Raw genomic sequence first — 16,070 nt, forward strand, 5'->3', positions numbered from 1 at the left:
CATTCATAATGAAGATAGCGGACGAAACGCTTCAGTTATTAGACGAGCATCTTCTGGCCACGCAGCAGCTCGGCTTCAGCCCCTTCAAGGCAGCATTCGAGCTGCGCATCACAGAGTGGGACGAAAAACTACGTTTGACGCAAAAAGTCGTGGACGAGTGGATCGAGTGCCAGAAGTGAGTCAGAGAGTACAGATCGAATCTTTAAATTGAAAGAAAGAAACACTGCAATGGACACAAAAGGTAAATAAAAAAACAAAAGACAGAGGTAACATAAAACATACAATGTAAGAGAAAGTAAACTGAGCAGTGCCAGCCTGTTGCACAGCGATGCTCATCGCAACGGGACCCCACTCAGCATAATGCCGTGGCCCACGGTGAGGAAGGCTACGACACTGGTTTTCAGTGTGCCCCATGCCGAGTAAATTGCACAATTACTGCTCAGTTTAGGCTCACCGGTTGGCGCCACTGTTAACAGATCCTGTCACTCGCAAGACATTGGTAAGTGTATATTTTATAGGTATCTTTAGTAACGCAGCAGCTCGGCTTCAGCCCCTTCAAGGCAGCATTCGAGCTGCGCATCACAGAGTGGGACGAAAAACTACGGTTGACGCAAAAAGTCGTGGACGAGTGGATCGAGTGCCAGAAGTGAGTCAGAGAGTACAGATCGAATCTTTAAATTGAAAGAAAGAAACACTGCAATGGACACAAAAGGTAAATAAAAAAACAAAAGACAGAGGTAACATAAAACATACAATGGAAGAGAAAGTAAACTGAGCAGTGCCACCCTGTCGCACAGCGATGCCTATAGCAATGGGACTTCACTCAGCATATGCCGTGGCCCACGGTGAGGAAGGCCACGATGCTGGTTATCAGTTTGCTCCATGCCGAGTAAATTGCACAATACTGCTCAGTTTAGGCTCACCGGTTGGCGCCACTGTTAACAGATCCTGTCACTCGCAAGACATTGGTAAGTGTATATTTTATAGGTATCTTTAGTGACTTTAGTAACGCAGCAGCTCGGCTTCAGCCCCTTCAAGGCAGCATTCGAGCTGCGCATCACAGAGTGGGACGAAAAACTACGTTTGACGCAAAAAGTCGTGGACGAGTGGATCGAGTGCCAGAAGTGAGTCCTTTTCTTCTTTATAGATGGATGATCTGCCGCGCGATCTTTCAGAACTGAGAACAGAGAGAACCTTAAGAAATTACAGGAAAGGCTTGGGCAGACCAGTGGCGGCCATATTAGCATGACACACCGCACGCAGGGCGGTAGCAGCGCGTTGTAAGCGGTTTTGAATATTAAAATATTTGACAACCGCCCGCGTTGCAACTGCTTTGAAACTGCGCTGCTTTCAGTGTGCCTCAGCCGCGCTGCAACTGACCCGCACCTTTGGTCTGTGGAAGCCTTAAAAGGTTGGTCCTACTGCTAGGTAATGACGCTTTATTTGAGACTATCAGCCGACGCCATTGGCAAGTAAGATTCTGTCCCTTGGCTTTTAACGGGCTTGGTCTGGTGTTCGCATCCAAATATGTAGCAATTCGCAAGTAAAAAGTTCTTCACACTAGAATATAATCATATCTATTTATTTTGTCTATGTGTGATGTATTCCCATTCTCTGGTAGGTACTCGTACTACATTGCTCAGATCGCGAAAAGATAGTGCCGTATGTAACACCCAAGGGTATTCACCATACATTTCACATCCAGGGAATGGATGTACCTGGAGCCTATTTTCACGTCAGAAGACATCTCGCGCCAGCTGCCGCTCGAAGCGAAGAAATATGGCACAATGGAGAGGATATGGCGGCGGATAATGGGCACTGCTGCTGCTTGTCCAAAGGTCGGTTATTGAATGAGTTACTTTGATTGAAGAAGCTATTATACGTTTTAGAATGAAATAGCATTTTGTGTTAGGATTTACCCTACATAGGTAAATAGGATGTACTCCGAAATGTGAAAAGTTTACATTCCCGGTAAATATTACAGATATTCCAGTACTTATTAGTTCATTGCAAGTTATCCTGATGTCACAGATTCCATTTACAGTAGAATCCCGATTATCCGGATCAATTAAAACCAGGGGTATTCCGGATAATCGAAAATCCGGATAATCGATTTCGAAGTAAAATCAAACATTAATTAACTTTTTATAATAGAAAGGGTTTTCAATACAACATTTAGACCATTGGATGAATCCATTTCTTTTGACAATGATCCAAGACGACGTCCGTACCGTGTTACGGTGGCGGCGCCTTGTCGTTTTGATGGGTCCCAGACCGTAAATCCGTAATTAGAACCGTGAAGAATGAGTCCGGATAATCGGATATCCGGATAATCGAAGTCCGGATAATCGAGATTCTACTGTATATCAATCATTATAGTCTTTTTCACGTAAGATGATCCGTATGACACTTCAAGGTTATCCATATTACGCATACTACATATGCAGAATATTTTTGAAAAAATATTTGTATTTTATTAGCAATATGATAAAAAAAGAAAACTACCTTGTCTTGAAATGTATAGTAAAATCTGAGTCTATTGATTATATTTTAATTAAATACGATGTAAAAATATTTTTTATTTAATGTACGCGATGTGTGAAACGGAATAGATTTAGTGCTGGGGTATTTCTTGTATAATAAAATCGATTATTACCGCGGTTCATTAATCGATTGCAGTGAATTCTTAGTTATTAAAAACATCACAAAAATCAACTATATTTTTCGATTATTGACTTTAATAAACGCATTAAAAATAAATTAATGGTTTTTAATTTAAAGAAACAGAACCAGTACTTTTTAGGAATCGTTTTTTTGAACGGACCATGAAATTTGAATATTATCAACAAAAAATTGCTACAATAATATTTGTTATTAAAAAAACATGTTTTTTGTTAAATAACACCTATACAAAATATTTCTCTAAAAGTAGGTTTTACTAACTCTCCGAAAAAAATCGATTGATAAATCGCTATGGTTTAGTTATGTGACATCTCTAAATCTTTCAAACTCGAAACGTCATACGGATCATCTTAGGTGAAAAAGACTATAACTGTATCCTTATCATTTGTTGACCATATTTCGCTATTAACCCTACACTGTGGAATGCTATAAATTATTAAGTATTAAAAAACCCTAATAAGGCAAGGGGAATATACTTCCCACTATAATTTGAATCTTATTTCCCTTCTAAATTATTTTTAGATTAAAAAGGGAGACATTCCTGCAGTTTAGTGCATAATGAATTTGTTCCAGTTAATGTTGATCTGCCCGGACAGCCGGCTTCTAGACAGTTTGGTTGAAGCGCGGCATCTGCTGGCAGTGGTAGCGAGAGGATTGGCGGAGTGAGTTCTAAGTTCATCACCTTTTATATTTGCTTTACATATAGGACACCTTCCGTGTACGCATGAAGTTTACTGAAACTGGCATGATTTAAAAAGCTAGATGGATGTGTCAAATGGAAAAAATCCCCAGTGTTCAAACACTTCGCATTAGAGTCGATAGTTCATTCCAGTCGAGATTGGTTTTCTAAATGCATCACCATCTTTTGGCGAAAACTATGTAGCCTGTGTTTTATTATTTAAACGTTTTCTTTTATTAATAAAGCTGTTTTTGCTTTTTAAATAAAATAGATCTGCGCAAGCGCTGATCAGTCCGAGTATGTACCTAACTTTAAAAAAGTACTTTATAGATCGTTTCATCCACGAAGACGCGCCCCACCATTCTTTCGTTAATGTTTGAGTGTTATCGGTACACGCTAAATCATCCATGAGTGCACACACACACGCTTGAATTGCTCGGATCAAACACCACACACCCCGCGCTTCCTTCGACCAAAAATTGGTCATCCCTTCCCACCAATGTTCGTGGATGAAACGATCTAATAGTAAATATAAACACAGGACAAAACAGAATTTACTTACGCTGAATGTTGAGAAAACGCAGGTCCTCCCCTTTTCCATAACCTCCACTACGTCTGCACCACCGGAAGCATCCAACCTTGTGATACATACCTGCTCATCACCCAAACATAAATGTGACTGCCCCCTCCTTCGTATTGTCTCCAATGTTAAATACCTTGGTATCCTTATTGATTCCAATCTAAAATGGCACCATCAAATTGAAGCCCTTAAAAAAAGAGTAAGAAAACTAACATACATATTTAAAATAATAAGACACCTGGCTGAGCCCGAAGTCGTTAAAATGGTGTATCTTGCACTGTGTCAGTCGGTTCTGTCATACTGTATCCCAATTTGGGGTGGAGCTGGGGGAACTGTTATGCTAAACTTGGAAAGAGCGCAGAGAGCCATCCTAAAAATAATGACCAAGAAGCATATTCAATACCCCACTAACCAATTATATGCGGAGTGCCAGACCCTGTCTGTACGGCAATTATATGTTCTTCGGTGCATTTTGCGAAAGCACGCTACTCTTCCATTTGATGCAAACATTCTCTCACAGAGACGCTCTACTGCCAAAGTATGTAGCCTAAAAACTTGTAGAACGACTTTTGCAAAACGACAGTGCGTTGCCCTTTCCTGTAAACTGTACAATACACTGCATAAATTCACATCCATATACAACTTAAATAGATATGAAGTGGTTAAGAATGTCACAACATATCTCCAGAACCTATCCTATGCAGACACCGAAAATCTTCTAAAATAAATAAATAAAAGAACGTAGTATTCATCACTCATACACACACACACACACACACACACACCACTCACACATACACACACCACACACACATACACACACCACACACATACAAACACATTCACACTAACAAATATATCCTCTCATGTACACTTGGGCTTGGTTGCGGCTTGCGCTACCTTATTTTTACCGTAACAGTTACAATAACCGGTGCTTTTTGTGTGGAGTTTGACAGATTTTTGACGTTCGTCCAGGTCGGGGTAGGATGGTGCAGCTCAGCCTTGGTAATTAATGATTTGTTTTTATTTTTATCTTTTCCCTCTTTGTATACCTAGTTATCTTAATAATTTTTATGTAACTCAGTAACCCACTTCCTGGTTGTTTAAACACTGTCCTGCGTTTTTTTTTTAAATTAAATTCGTTTGAGGAATCACTGACCCTGATAATACAGTTTTTTACTAGTTTCCGGGTCAGGGGTCCAAGTTTTTGTGACACTAAAAATTAAAACTAACCCTAGAGTAACATAGTTTTACTAATTACTTAATATTGTAAATTACTGGGTTGTTTAATATTTATTTATTTATTTAATGATGTAATTGAGCATTGTAAAAATATTTATTTGTCAGTCATTTGGTGTAGTGGTTTCGAAACGGACTACTATGCCGAGAGGTCCCGGGTTCGATCCCCGGCCGGGCAGAAATTGAATTGATACATTTTAATTTCTGTGATGGGTCTAGGTGTTACTATGTATAATATGTACTTATGTATATAAAAACGGTATTTAAGTATGTTTATATCCGTTGTCTAGGACCCATAGTCATAGCTTTGCTCAGTTTGGGACTAGGAGCGTAGTGTAAAATGTCGAAGGAAGGATATTTATGTATTATTTGCGGAGTGTATAGCGGAGTCTGGTACGTTTTGTTTGATCCACGACTGCCAAATACAAAACTCACTGCCAAAGAAAGGTAAGCTTAAATGGGCATAAATGGGCAATATGGTACTACTGATGTACCTGTTGCCCCAGCATTCCATATAAATGGTATGGTGAAGTCAGAAAATTGATATCTTCATTTTAATTATTTTAATTTTCATACAAATCGGATTTTATAAAATTTATTTTGTATGAAAATTAAAAAAATTAAAATGATGATATCAAATTTCTGACTTCACCACACCATTTATATGCCCATGTTAACATGGGCTAGTGTCGGCTCATATACCCATTTACCTAACACCCTGTATAATAAATATCTTCTATTATAACCAGGTACATGGAATTAAAACGGCTGCGTTTCCCTCGCTTCTTCTTCCTGAGCGACGACGAGCTGCTCGAGATACTGTCTCAGTCGCGCAACCCGCGCGCGGTGCAGCCGCATCTTAGGAAGTGCTTCGAGAATATTGCCAAGGTCAGAGATAAAAAATATATATATATTTTTATCCACAACGAGGAAGCTCTTGGCCTGTATCTCACCTTATGATATCAAATTTCACTTCACCATTCCATTTATATGCCCATGTTAACATGGGCTAGTGTCGGCTCATATACCCATTTACCTAACACCCTGTATACACCACTACATTTTTATCACCAAAAAAAATTCTGGGTAATGAGCTATTGATACTGATCCTATTAATGCAAAAAAAAAAAGTTAAATAAAGTTACTCAAAATATCATCCCAAAATTGGTAATTTATGGACACACGCGTCGCTAGCACTATTTACGTAAGATTTACACTTATTAGAACTCAAAATTACTTGAAATTTTGCATTACCGTGGTCTAAGTAGTAAGTAATACAACACTGGAAGCGTGGTCGAGGCGTGAGCGAGACAGACAGATCGGGGCAATGTGCGAGCGCATACGACTACTCTAGCGAGCAGCGGAGTGCCCCAACTGTGACGCGTAAAGAAAATTTAATAAAAATATTAATTTTATGAAAAACATTTTTTTGTCACCCGCCCGCCCCGCCCGTACTCCCTTCGTGTCATGCGGCTCGCATATTTTGATGAAAGTAGACTGACTTGACTTTCTTGTGGGATCGGGCATCCGGCGTTATGTGAACACTCTTTCCGGCATCCGGTTCCCGGCAAATTTGCCGGTCCGGCGTAGTGGGAACCGGGCCATCTTACATCATTTATACTATTCTATTGTAATTGAATTTTGTCTGCCAGGTGACCTTTGAAGCGGATCTCAGGATCAGCCACATGCACTCCAGCGAGGGAGAAATTGTCGAGCTCAAGTACAAGTTCTATCCCTCGTCCAACGTGGAGCAGTGGCTTTTGTTGCTAGAGGATACTATGAGGCACACAAGTGAGAACACTTTGATATACTATAGCATCATCTTCATTGGTCATTGGTCCTTCGAACCGGATCTCAAGATCAGCCACATGCACTCCAGCGAGGGAGAAATAGTCGAGCTCAAGTACAAGTTCTATCCCTCGTCCAACGTGGAACAACCCACCACCACCCATGGCCATACCAACCTTGCGGTTATACTGGCCGAATCGCGGGAGGTGTGCGCGGAATTGCGGCTGCCTACGGCAGATTGCACTCCACCGCGCCACACTTCTTGACTCCCTACAAGTTATTTTTCTTCGTCCTTGTCCCTATATATTACAGTTCTCCCCCTTCTGGGGCCTGACAATCACGGCACGGATGGCACCATCTGGTGCCGTGCAGCGCTAGCTGTCCTCCTTCTATGCCAGCCGTACGCAAATTCGCGCAGCCGGGCGAAGTTCGCCTCCGAAGAGACGAGATCGGAGTACCAGGCAGGTCCGGGTCTCTCGAGCACGATTCCTTGAAGCAGAGCTTGGCGTAAGTCTTCGTACAAAGGGCAGGACCACAGAACGTGGTGCCTGTCCTCTTCACGTTCCCCACATTCGCATTCCGCGGCGGTCCGGAGACGCATATCGCACAGGCGCTTGTTAAAGCACCCATGCCCCGTAAGTATCTGGGAAGTAACATAATCTGGTACGACCCAGCGCATGCCGAGTCTCCCAGCCACGTCGGGGAAGAATTGNTCTTGTTGGCGGTAAAATGGAAGCGACGCTTCGGTTGGCGGTCGTCGCATAGACAAAATTCTCTCGGCTCCATAGACCTCTTTCTATGGAGCATGCTTGATTATGATAGGGGGCGCTAGCGTCGCTGGTGGCGCTGATGTAGCAGCGCGAACAGTAATTGAATTTTGTCTGCCAGGTGACCTTTGAAGCGGATCTCAAGATCAGCCACATGCACTCCAGCGAGGGAGAAATAGTCGAGCTCAAGTACAAGTTCTATCCCTCGTCCAACGTGGAACAGTGGCTTTTGTTGCTAGAGGATACTATGAGGCACACAAGTGAGAACACCTTGATATACTATAGCATCATCATTGGTCATTGGTCCTTTGAGCCGGATCTCAAGATCAGCCACATGCACTCCGGAAAGGGAGAAATAGTTGAGCTCAAGTACAAGTTCTATCCCTCGTACAACGTGGAGCAGTGGCTTTTGTTGCTAGAGGATACCATGAGGCACACTAGTGAGGACATTTTATTACCTACTAGGTGGCTCGGTGAAATTCGGGCCGCCACAAAATTTCTGTTAGATTAATATTTTCTTAAAAGTTATACAAACCTTTGTTTCTTGCCGCGGAGGAAATGCTTTGCGTACCGTCTCCACTGCCGGGGGCAGGGTCGTGTGTAGGAATTCCTTGGGTAGACTTTGCGGTGTTTAGCTTACCATCAGAAATATATTAATATCACTTTGCAAATACACCCCTCGAAAGTAGCGAGGTACCCTTGTCACATTAATTTTACAGTCGTGTTTGCTCATACATCTCGGTTTTTAAGCACCGATGGTCAGTGTGCGGTCAGCGTTATTCTATAATTAACTTTTAAAAAAAATAAAACCGACTTCAAATGCGTGAACACAAAAAAAACTAAAAATTAAAAATATTGCGTATAAAAAAGTTCATCCCCAATTTTCCACCCTTGGGGGTTGTTTTTTCTATTATTAAATTTAAATGGGACCACCCTTGAGGTATTACCTATACGCCGAAAAAAGATTTGTTCAAATCGGTTCATAATTGGCGGAGTTATCGCGTAACAAACATAGAAAAAAAAAAACATACGGGTCGAATTGAGAACCTCCTCCTTTTTTGAAGTCGGTTGAAAATAAGCCTTAGAAATTACTACGCCTACGCTAAAACTTGCGCGGGTGCAGCGTGTAATCGTTTCGGACGACAGACGCGGGCCTACGCTCAGCAGCTGGCACCCGCCTATTAATGCACGCAAATTAATGCATTAGTTTTACAGTAGGCCCTTAAATAACTACATGGTATGTCTGCCATCCAGTCCGGCTGACACTGGTAGCTGGTCTAGAGGAGCTGTGGACGATGCCGCGCGCCGAGTGGGTGCTGCGCTGGCCGGGGCAGGTGGTCATCGCCGGCTCGCAGACCGCCTGGACGGCCGGCGTGGAGGCCGCCATCGAGGACTACCGCATGGACCAGTTCTTCGAGGAGAACCTGCTCATGGTGAGTGGTGGAGGGGGCAGGTGGTGATAGTTGGATCAGGGAGAGATGCGAGCGAAGCATGGATCAGCCTCTCCTCTTAAGTTAGTCCTTAGAGAGAGGCGTGGCGTCGTAATGAGACTGCCTCTTGCTGATACAGAGGACTACCGCATGGACCAGTTCTTTGAGAAGAAATTGCTCATGGTGAGTCACCATGCTTACGAAGAGGTGTGAGCGAAATATGGACCAGCTCTTTGAGAAGAAACTGCTCATAGTGAATGACGGGCTGTAGCAGATGCTCCAAACATGCTTTAGTGAGTTAGGTGGAGAGGTGTGAGCGAAGCATGAACCAGCTCTTTGAGGAGATTCTACTCATAGTGAGTGACAAGGGCTGTAGCAGATGCTCCAAACTTGCTTTGGTGAGTTAGGGTTGCAGGTGGTCATTGCACGCTCGGAGAAAAGTGTCTACGTGAAGCGACTTCCTCTAGCTGCCATCGAGTGATTCTCAAATGGTGTCACTCTTAGACTATAGGGGTCGGTCCGTCTATCCTTGTCCAGTCTGCCGCTGGTGGCTGGTCTAGAGGAGCTGTGGACGATGCCGCGCGCCGAGTGGGTGCTGCGCTGGCCGGGGCAGGTGGTCATCGCCGGCTCGCAGACCGCCTGGACGGCCGGCGTGGAGGCCGCCATCGAGGACTACCGCATGGACCAGTTCTTCGAGGAGAACCTGCTCATGGTGAGTAGTGGAGGTTGCAGGTGGTGATAACAGGCTTGGGGAAAGGTGCGAGCGAAGCATGGACCACCCTGTTCAGTCAGTTCTTCGAATAGAGCCTGCTCATGGTGATTGATACAGGCAGTTCCAAGATGGTGCTCATCATCAGGGTATCTCCAAGTGTGCTATCAATTGCACGCTTAGAGACAGGTACGAACATGGACCAGTTCTTTGAGGAGAACCTACTCATAGTGACTGACAAGAGCTGTAGCAGATGCTCCAAACATGCTTTGGTGAGTCAGGTTTGCAGGTGGTGATAGCACGCTCGGAGAAAAGTGACGTCGTAATAAGATCGCCTCTAGCTGCCAACGGGGACTTTGGCTCAACCATTTGTGTGTCACTGTTATAGCATCTACGTGAAGCGACTGCCTCTGGCTGCCATCGAGTGATACTCAAACGGTGTCACTCTTAGAGTATAGTGCTAGGTCCGTCTATCCTTGGCCAGTCTGACCCTGGTAGCTGGTCTAGAAGAGCTGTGGACGATGCCACGCGCCGAGTGGGTGCTGCGCTGGCCGGGGCAGGTGGTCATCGCCGGCTCGCAGACCGCCTGGACGGCCGGCGTGGAGGCCGCCATCGAGGACTACCGCATGGACCAGTTCTTCGAGGAGAACCTGCTCATGGTGAGTGGTGGAGGTTGCAGGTGGTGATAACAGGCTTGGGGAAAGGTGCGAGCGAAGCATGGACCACCCTGTTCAGTCAGTTCTTCGAATAGAGCCTGCTCATGGTGATTGATACAGGCAGTTCCAAGATGGTGCTCATCATCAGGGTATCTCCAAGTGTGCTATCAATTGCACGCTTAGAGACAGGTACGAACATGGACCAGTTCTTTGAGGAGAACCTACTCATAGTGACTGACAAGAGCTGTAGCAGATGCTCCAAACATGCTTTGGTGAGTCAGGTTTGCAGGTGGTGATAGCACGCTCGGAGAAAAGTGACGTCGTAATAAGATCGCCTCTAGCTGCCAACGGGGACTTTGGCTCAACCATTTGTGTGTCACTGTTATAGCATCTACGTGAAGCGACTGCCTCTGGCTGCCATCGAGTGATACTCAAACGGTGTCACTCTTAGAGTATAGTGCTAGGTCCGTCTATCCTTGGCCAGTCTGACCCTGGTAGCTGGTCTAGAAGAGCTGTGGACGATGCCACGCGCCGAGTGGGTGCTGCGCTGGCCGGGGCAGGTGGTCATCGCCGGCTCGCAGACCGCCTGGACGGCCGGCGTGGAGGCCGCCACCGAGGACTACCGCATGGACCAGTTCTTCGAGGAGAACCTGCTTATGGTGAGTAGTGGAGGGTGCAGGTGGTGATAACAGGCTTGGAGAGATGTGAAGATGTGATGAGACCGTCTTTAGCTGCTAAAGAGGACTACCGAAAGGACCAGTTCTTCGAGGAGAACCTTCTCATGAAGAGTGTTGAAAGGTGCAGGTGATGATAGCACGCTTTGAGAGATGCGTGGCTGCATGTACCGTATGGAGTTCCTTTAGGTCAACCTACTTATAGTGAGTGTTAGGGGCAGCAGTTGCAGGTGACGAAAATATGCTCGGGAAAACGTAAAGTTGATGAAGGTATGATACCTTAGTTCCTCCATGGTTGAGGACTCTGGATAAGCTAGCTTCCACCTTCGGACTGCCAGGTCAATACCTGCCCCTAGGACTTGATTAGTATCACGCTATTTTTATCTATACTCGTATTCGTCCTTATCGATCTGATTGTTCCAGGAACAGTCACTATAGCTATTCTTCTTGACATAGCCATTTGTTTCAGCTGGACAGTCTTCGCGGTCTGGTGAAGGGCGAGCTGACATTCTTCCAACGCGAGGTGGTGTGTGCTCTGATCGTGATTGAGGTGCACGCGCGTGACGTCACCAGGACGCTGGTGGATGAGAACGTGAAGAATGTGTCTGACTTCCAGTGGACTTGCCAGCTTAGGTATGTATCTTTCGCAAGTTGAATCAAAACATTTGCCAACAGGCTGGCCTAGCTTGTTTGAAAGAAAAAAACAATTATTACGATGAAAATCACAAGAAGGACAAAGAAGGTATAAAGGGAAAGAAGGTGTTTGCACCAACATATCAGTAGTCTTTTTCTGGCGTTGATGAATTACTAAAGTAAGGATTTTTAAAATGTTTATTTTTTAAGACATCCCTCCTAGCTCTTTTAGGAAGGCTAAATATAGATATGCTTAGGTGGGTGCGTTCACCACAATAGTCTAGACGCTCTTAGGGACCGAACTAGTATTCTCCGGATTCGGCAGTCGACCTAAACTGTTGAGCTAATGTCACCTGTCATTGACATGTTTAAATTCTTCCAATACTTGAAAACTTGTGCAGGACCGGTCTTTGTGGAAATCCTTGGGGGAGGCCTTTGTCCAGCAGTAGACGTCTTTCGGCTGAAACGAACGAACGAACTTGATAACTTGAATACTCCACCAGGTACTATCAAGTAGTGAAGCCAATGTATGAGTTTGAGGAAGGCGAGTCCCGCGAGATCTACCAAGATGAGAACCGGCTAGACACCGCGCCTTATTACCGCCAGTTTAGCCAGAACTACTGCGACGTTAAGGCGTTAAACTCCGTCTTCAAATACTCCAGCGAGTACCTTGGGAACAGGTGATAAACACAGGCTACTATAAACATTGTTTTCGTATTATTGTTGTCTTTCAATTTAAAATATCCTAGGCACCCTCGTGCGTTGTTTACCCTAATTTTCCCGCCTACCCGCGCTAGTTTTAGCGGAGGCCCTCGGTCTGCATGTTCTCACAAATCTCATTCTAATAGCTCTGTATACTAGTAGCTAGATATAAGTCGCGTTATGCAAATAATTTGTTTACTAAACTCTTATTAAAGTTTGGAAATAAAAAAAATGGTAATGTCTCGCAGTATTCTTGAAGTGACCCTGGCTTACATACTTGAAAATTTTTGCAATGACCGAATGATTAGCAAATGACCTTTCGTTTGCCGGGCAACTAAGCCTAAGCGTAAGCCTAGGCGCAGACCATCGATTTTTCGTCGGCCAATAGTTTAGTCTGGCAGTTGATCGGTATGGGCATGTATGGAAGTACGCACATTACAGCGATCTGATTTGGCCGATTCTTCGTACAAATTAAAATCGGGCCCAACTATCGGCCAACTAAAAATCGGTGGTCTGCGCCTAGTCTAAAGGCAAGCGAAAGATCGTGGCGATCTATCTATAGTGTCCATTTGCAGTGATAGCTCTTAGTGACAGTTCTTATCAATACTTCTTATCACAGCGGGCGGCTGGTGATCACGCCGCTGACCGACCGTTGCTACCTGACGCTGATGTGCGCCATGCATCTCTACTTCGGCGGCGCGCCCGCCGGGCCCGCCGGCACCGGCAAGACTGAGACCACTAAGGTAACAGTATAATAGATGGATATCATATAAACAGTTTGTCAGACCGTTAATTAATTTGACTATCCTATGTTCTTCTGATAATTTCGTTGCGGGTCCAATGACAGTTTAACTTTCCCCGGGACAAACTTGACCTTCATTGGATGGGTTTTTATGGCGGTCAAGATGTAGATCCTGGCTACACAGAAGTTGCAGTGGTGGGAACGAGAGGTGGGAATAGAATTTGACAGCGGAGGCTGCGCGGCGCGGAGCGAAGAAGAGAAGTGAAAATAATGAAATCTGATTGGTTGTTTAAAACATTTCTCCGTTCTATTTTGATGGAAACCGGGCCTTAGGCGTTAGTTATAAAAAGCCTCTCTTACCCGCCTAGCCAGCGTGGGAAGTGTAGGCCAAGTTACCAGGGCAAATGAGGATCATTTACTAGAAATTACGATTTAGATAAAAAAGGAAGTTAATTAATTTTATTTAGTTATAATATAATTTATGCAATTAAATACTAGAAAGCTTGATAGAGGGATTGAGCCGCACCACCTGGTAAATTAGAGACAGTTGTTCTCCTGCAATAGAAAATAAATGTTATGATGGTTGAAAAGTTCTATTTTACAATAAACTTTGTAGTCTGATGTACTGCAGTACAAGATTCTAGCGTATAAAGCTTATAATGCGTGATATAATTATACCTAATATCCCTTACAAATAGTATAATTTGTAACTAAGAAAGTACTTCTTTTTATAGGATCTGGCGAAGGCTCTCGCTGTGCAATGCGTTGTATTCAACTGTTCAGACCAGCTCGACTTCATGGCCATGGGAAAATTCTTCAAAGGACTGGCTGCGTAAGCGATATAAATACCCTTAAAGAATAGGGATGTTTCCTGGGTCAAAAAGCAAGAGTTTTAATTAGTCCGTCAGTTAACTTATCAAAAAATACTCTACACGTATTTTTCACTTTTTCAAACTAATGAAAATTTAAAGAGATAAAGCGCGCCAAAGTTCATAAGAGGCCCGTGTCGTCAATGCGTGCATAAAAGTGCCGCACGTTGTGACGTCGTGCGGAACTTCAACGCACCACAACTATGTGATTATTTGTTAGATTGACAAATAAAAATATATGTGTCCAATATTTTTTGATATTAAACATGACGGACTAAAAACATTTTTTTTAGGAAACTAGCCTCTAATTTTTTGTAAAGGCTCTTATTGTTTATATTAATTTTTCATTACAGGTCTGGAGCCTGGGCGTGTTTTGACGAGTTCAACCGAATCGATATTGAAGTGTTGTCTGTGGTCGCTCAGCAGGTACTATTAAATACATAATATTCATTTAACTGCCAGTAATGCCAAACGTTACATTTATTAGTTATTATTTACAACGTAGAAGGGGCGTGTAATTTACGTTTTGCCACTACACATTCTTTTTTTATGCATGACGGCTTGTATTTGACCGTAATCGCACCTGGTGCTAAGTGAGATGCAGTCTAGGATGGTACATATCTGCCCTGTTAGTGTCTATTCACTCTCGCCTTACAAGGGCCCGGATTATAGTGTTCAGGAAAGACAGCAGCAGGCAGCGAATTCCAGTCCCTAGCTGTTCGCCTTTTGTACCCTTTGCACCACCGGCCTGCACCACTGGTGGTGCAAAGGGTATTTTTTAATCCCTTTTGCACCACCAATAGTGCCACCCTACCATTAACTGTAAAACGATNCATGGGCCAGTCCTTACGAAGAATCTGCTCAAGGTCAATGCTACAGGCAGTTTAAAGTGATGATCATCATCTAGATATCTCCAGGCTTGCTGGGGTATAGGTGTGAACATGGATCAGTTCTTTCGAGAAGAAATTGCTCATGGTGAGTACTGTAGCCAGTTGCAGGTACCATGCTCTGCGGAGAGGTGTGAACGAAGCATGGACTAGTTCTTTGAAGAGATCCTACTCATAGTGACAAGGGCTGTGGCAGATGCTCCAAACATGCTTTAGTGAGTTAGGTTTGCAGGTGGTGATAGCACGCTCGGAGAAAAGTGACGTCGTATTACGATAGCTTCTAGCTGCCATCGACGACTTCAGACTCGACCATTTGGGTGTCATTGTTAGAGCGTCTACTTAAAGCGACTGCCTCTAGCTGCCATCGAGTGATCCTCAAACGATGTCACTCTTAGACTATAGTGCTCGATCCACCTATCCTTGGCCAGTCCGGTTGACACTGGTCTAGAGGAGCTGTGGACGATGCCGCGCGCCGAGTGGGTGCTGCGCTGGCCGGGGCAGGTGGTCATCGCCGGCTCGCAGACCGCCTGGACGGCCGGCGTGGAGGCCGCCATCGAGGACTACCGCATGGACCAGTTCTTCGAGGAGAACCTGCTCATGGTGAGTGGTGGAGGGTGCAGGAGGTGATAGTTGGCTCAGGGAGAGGGGTGACGTGATAAGACCTCCTCTGGCTGCTATAGAAAACTACTGCATGGACCAGTTCTTCGAAAAGAATTTGCTCATAGTGAGTGCTGTAGGCTGCAGGTGATGATAGCAAGCTTGGGAGAAAGTTCGAGCGAAGCATGAACAAGTTCATCCAGTGCTAGAGGCAGCTTAAGGTGGTTATATCATCTAGGTATACCCACGCGTGCTATCAATAGCACGCTTGGAGACAGGTACGATCATGGACCAGTTCTTTGAGAAGGAACTGCTCATAGTGACTGACAAGGGCTCTAGCAGATGATCGAAGCATGCTTTAGTGAGTTAGGGTTGCAGGTGGTGATAGCACGCTCGGAGAGAGGTGTCGCTATGCGACTGCCTCTAACTGCCAACA

The 16,070-nt window shown here is 44.4% G+C and overlaps 1 protein-coding gene across 1 annotated transcript; it reads left to right on the forward strand.

Annotated features, from left to right (window-relative positions):
* Positions 1-5,933: 5,933 nt before the first annotated feature.
* On the forward strand, positions 5,934-9,195 carry LOC114356969 (dynein heavy chain 1, axonemal-like). Its single transcript, XM_028310370.1, has 3 exons — positions 5,934-6,068; positions 6,833-6,971; positions 8,990-9,195. Exons 1-3 carry the CDS (start codon positions 5,934-5,936, stop codon positions 9,193-9,195), a joined length of 480 nt encoding a protein of 159 aa, XP_028166171.1.
* The last annotated feature ends 6,875 nt before the right edge of the window (positions 9,196-16,070 follow it).

This window comes from Ostrinia furnacalis, unplaced genomic scaffold (genome assembly GCF_004193835.3).
Source record: "Ostrinia furnacalis isolate ACB-3 unplaced genomic scaffold, ASM419383v2 OfSCF3012, whole genome shotgun sequence".
NCBI lineage: Eukaryota > Metazoa > Arthropoda > Insecta > Lepidoptera > Crambidae > Ostrinia > Ostrinia furnacalis.

Bases quoted from the DNA above. Each gene is read 5' to 3' on its own strand.
- LOC114356969 (XM_028310370.1), top strand. From the start codon at position 5,934: ATGGAATTAAAACGGCTGCGTTTCCCTCGCTTCTTCTTCCTGAGCGAC. The intron at 6,069-6,832 runs GTCAGAGATAAA...TTTGTCTGCCAG, and splicing joins GCTTCGAGAATATTGCCAAG to GTGACCTTTGAAGCGGATCT. The intron at 6,972-8,989 runs GTGAGAACACTT...TCTGCCATCCAG, and splicing joins GGATACTATGAGGCACACAA to TCCGGCTGACACTGGTAGCT.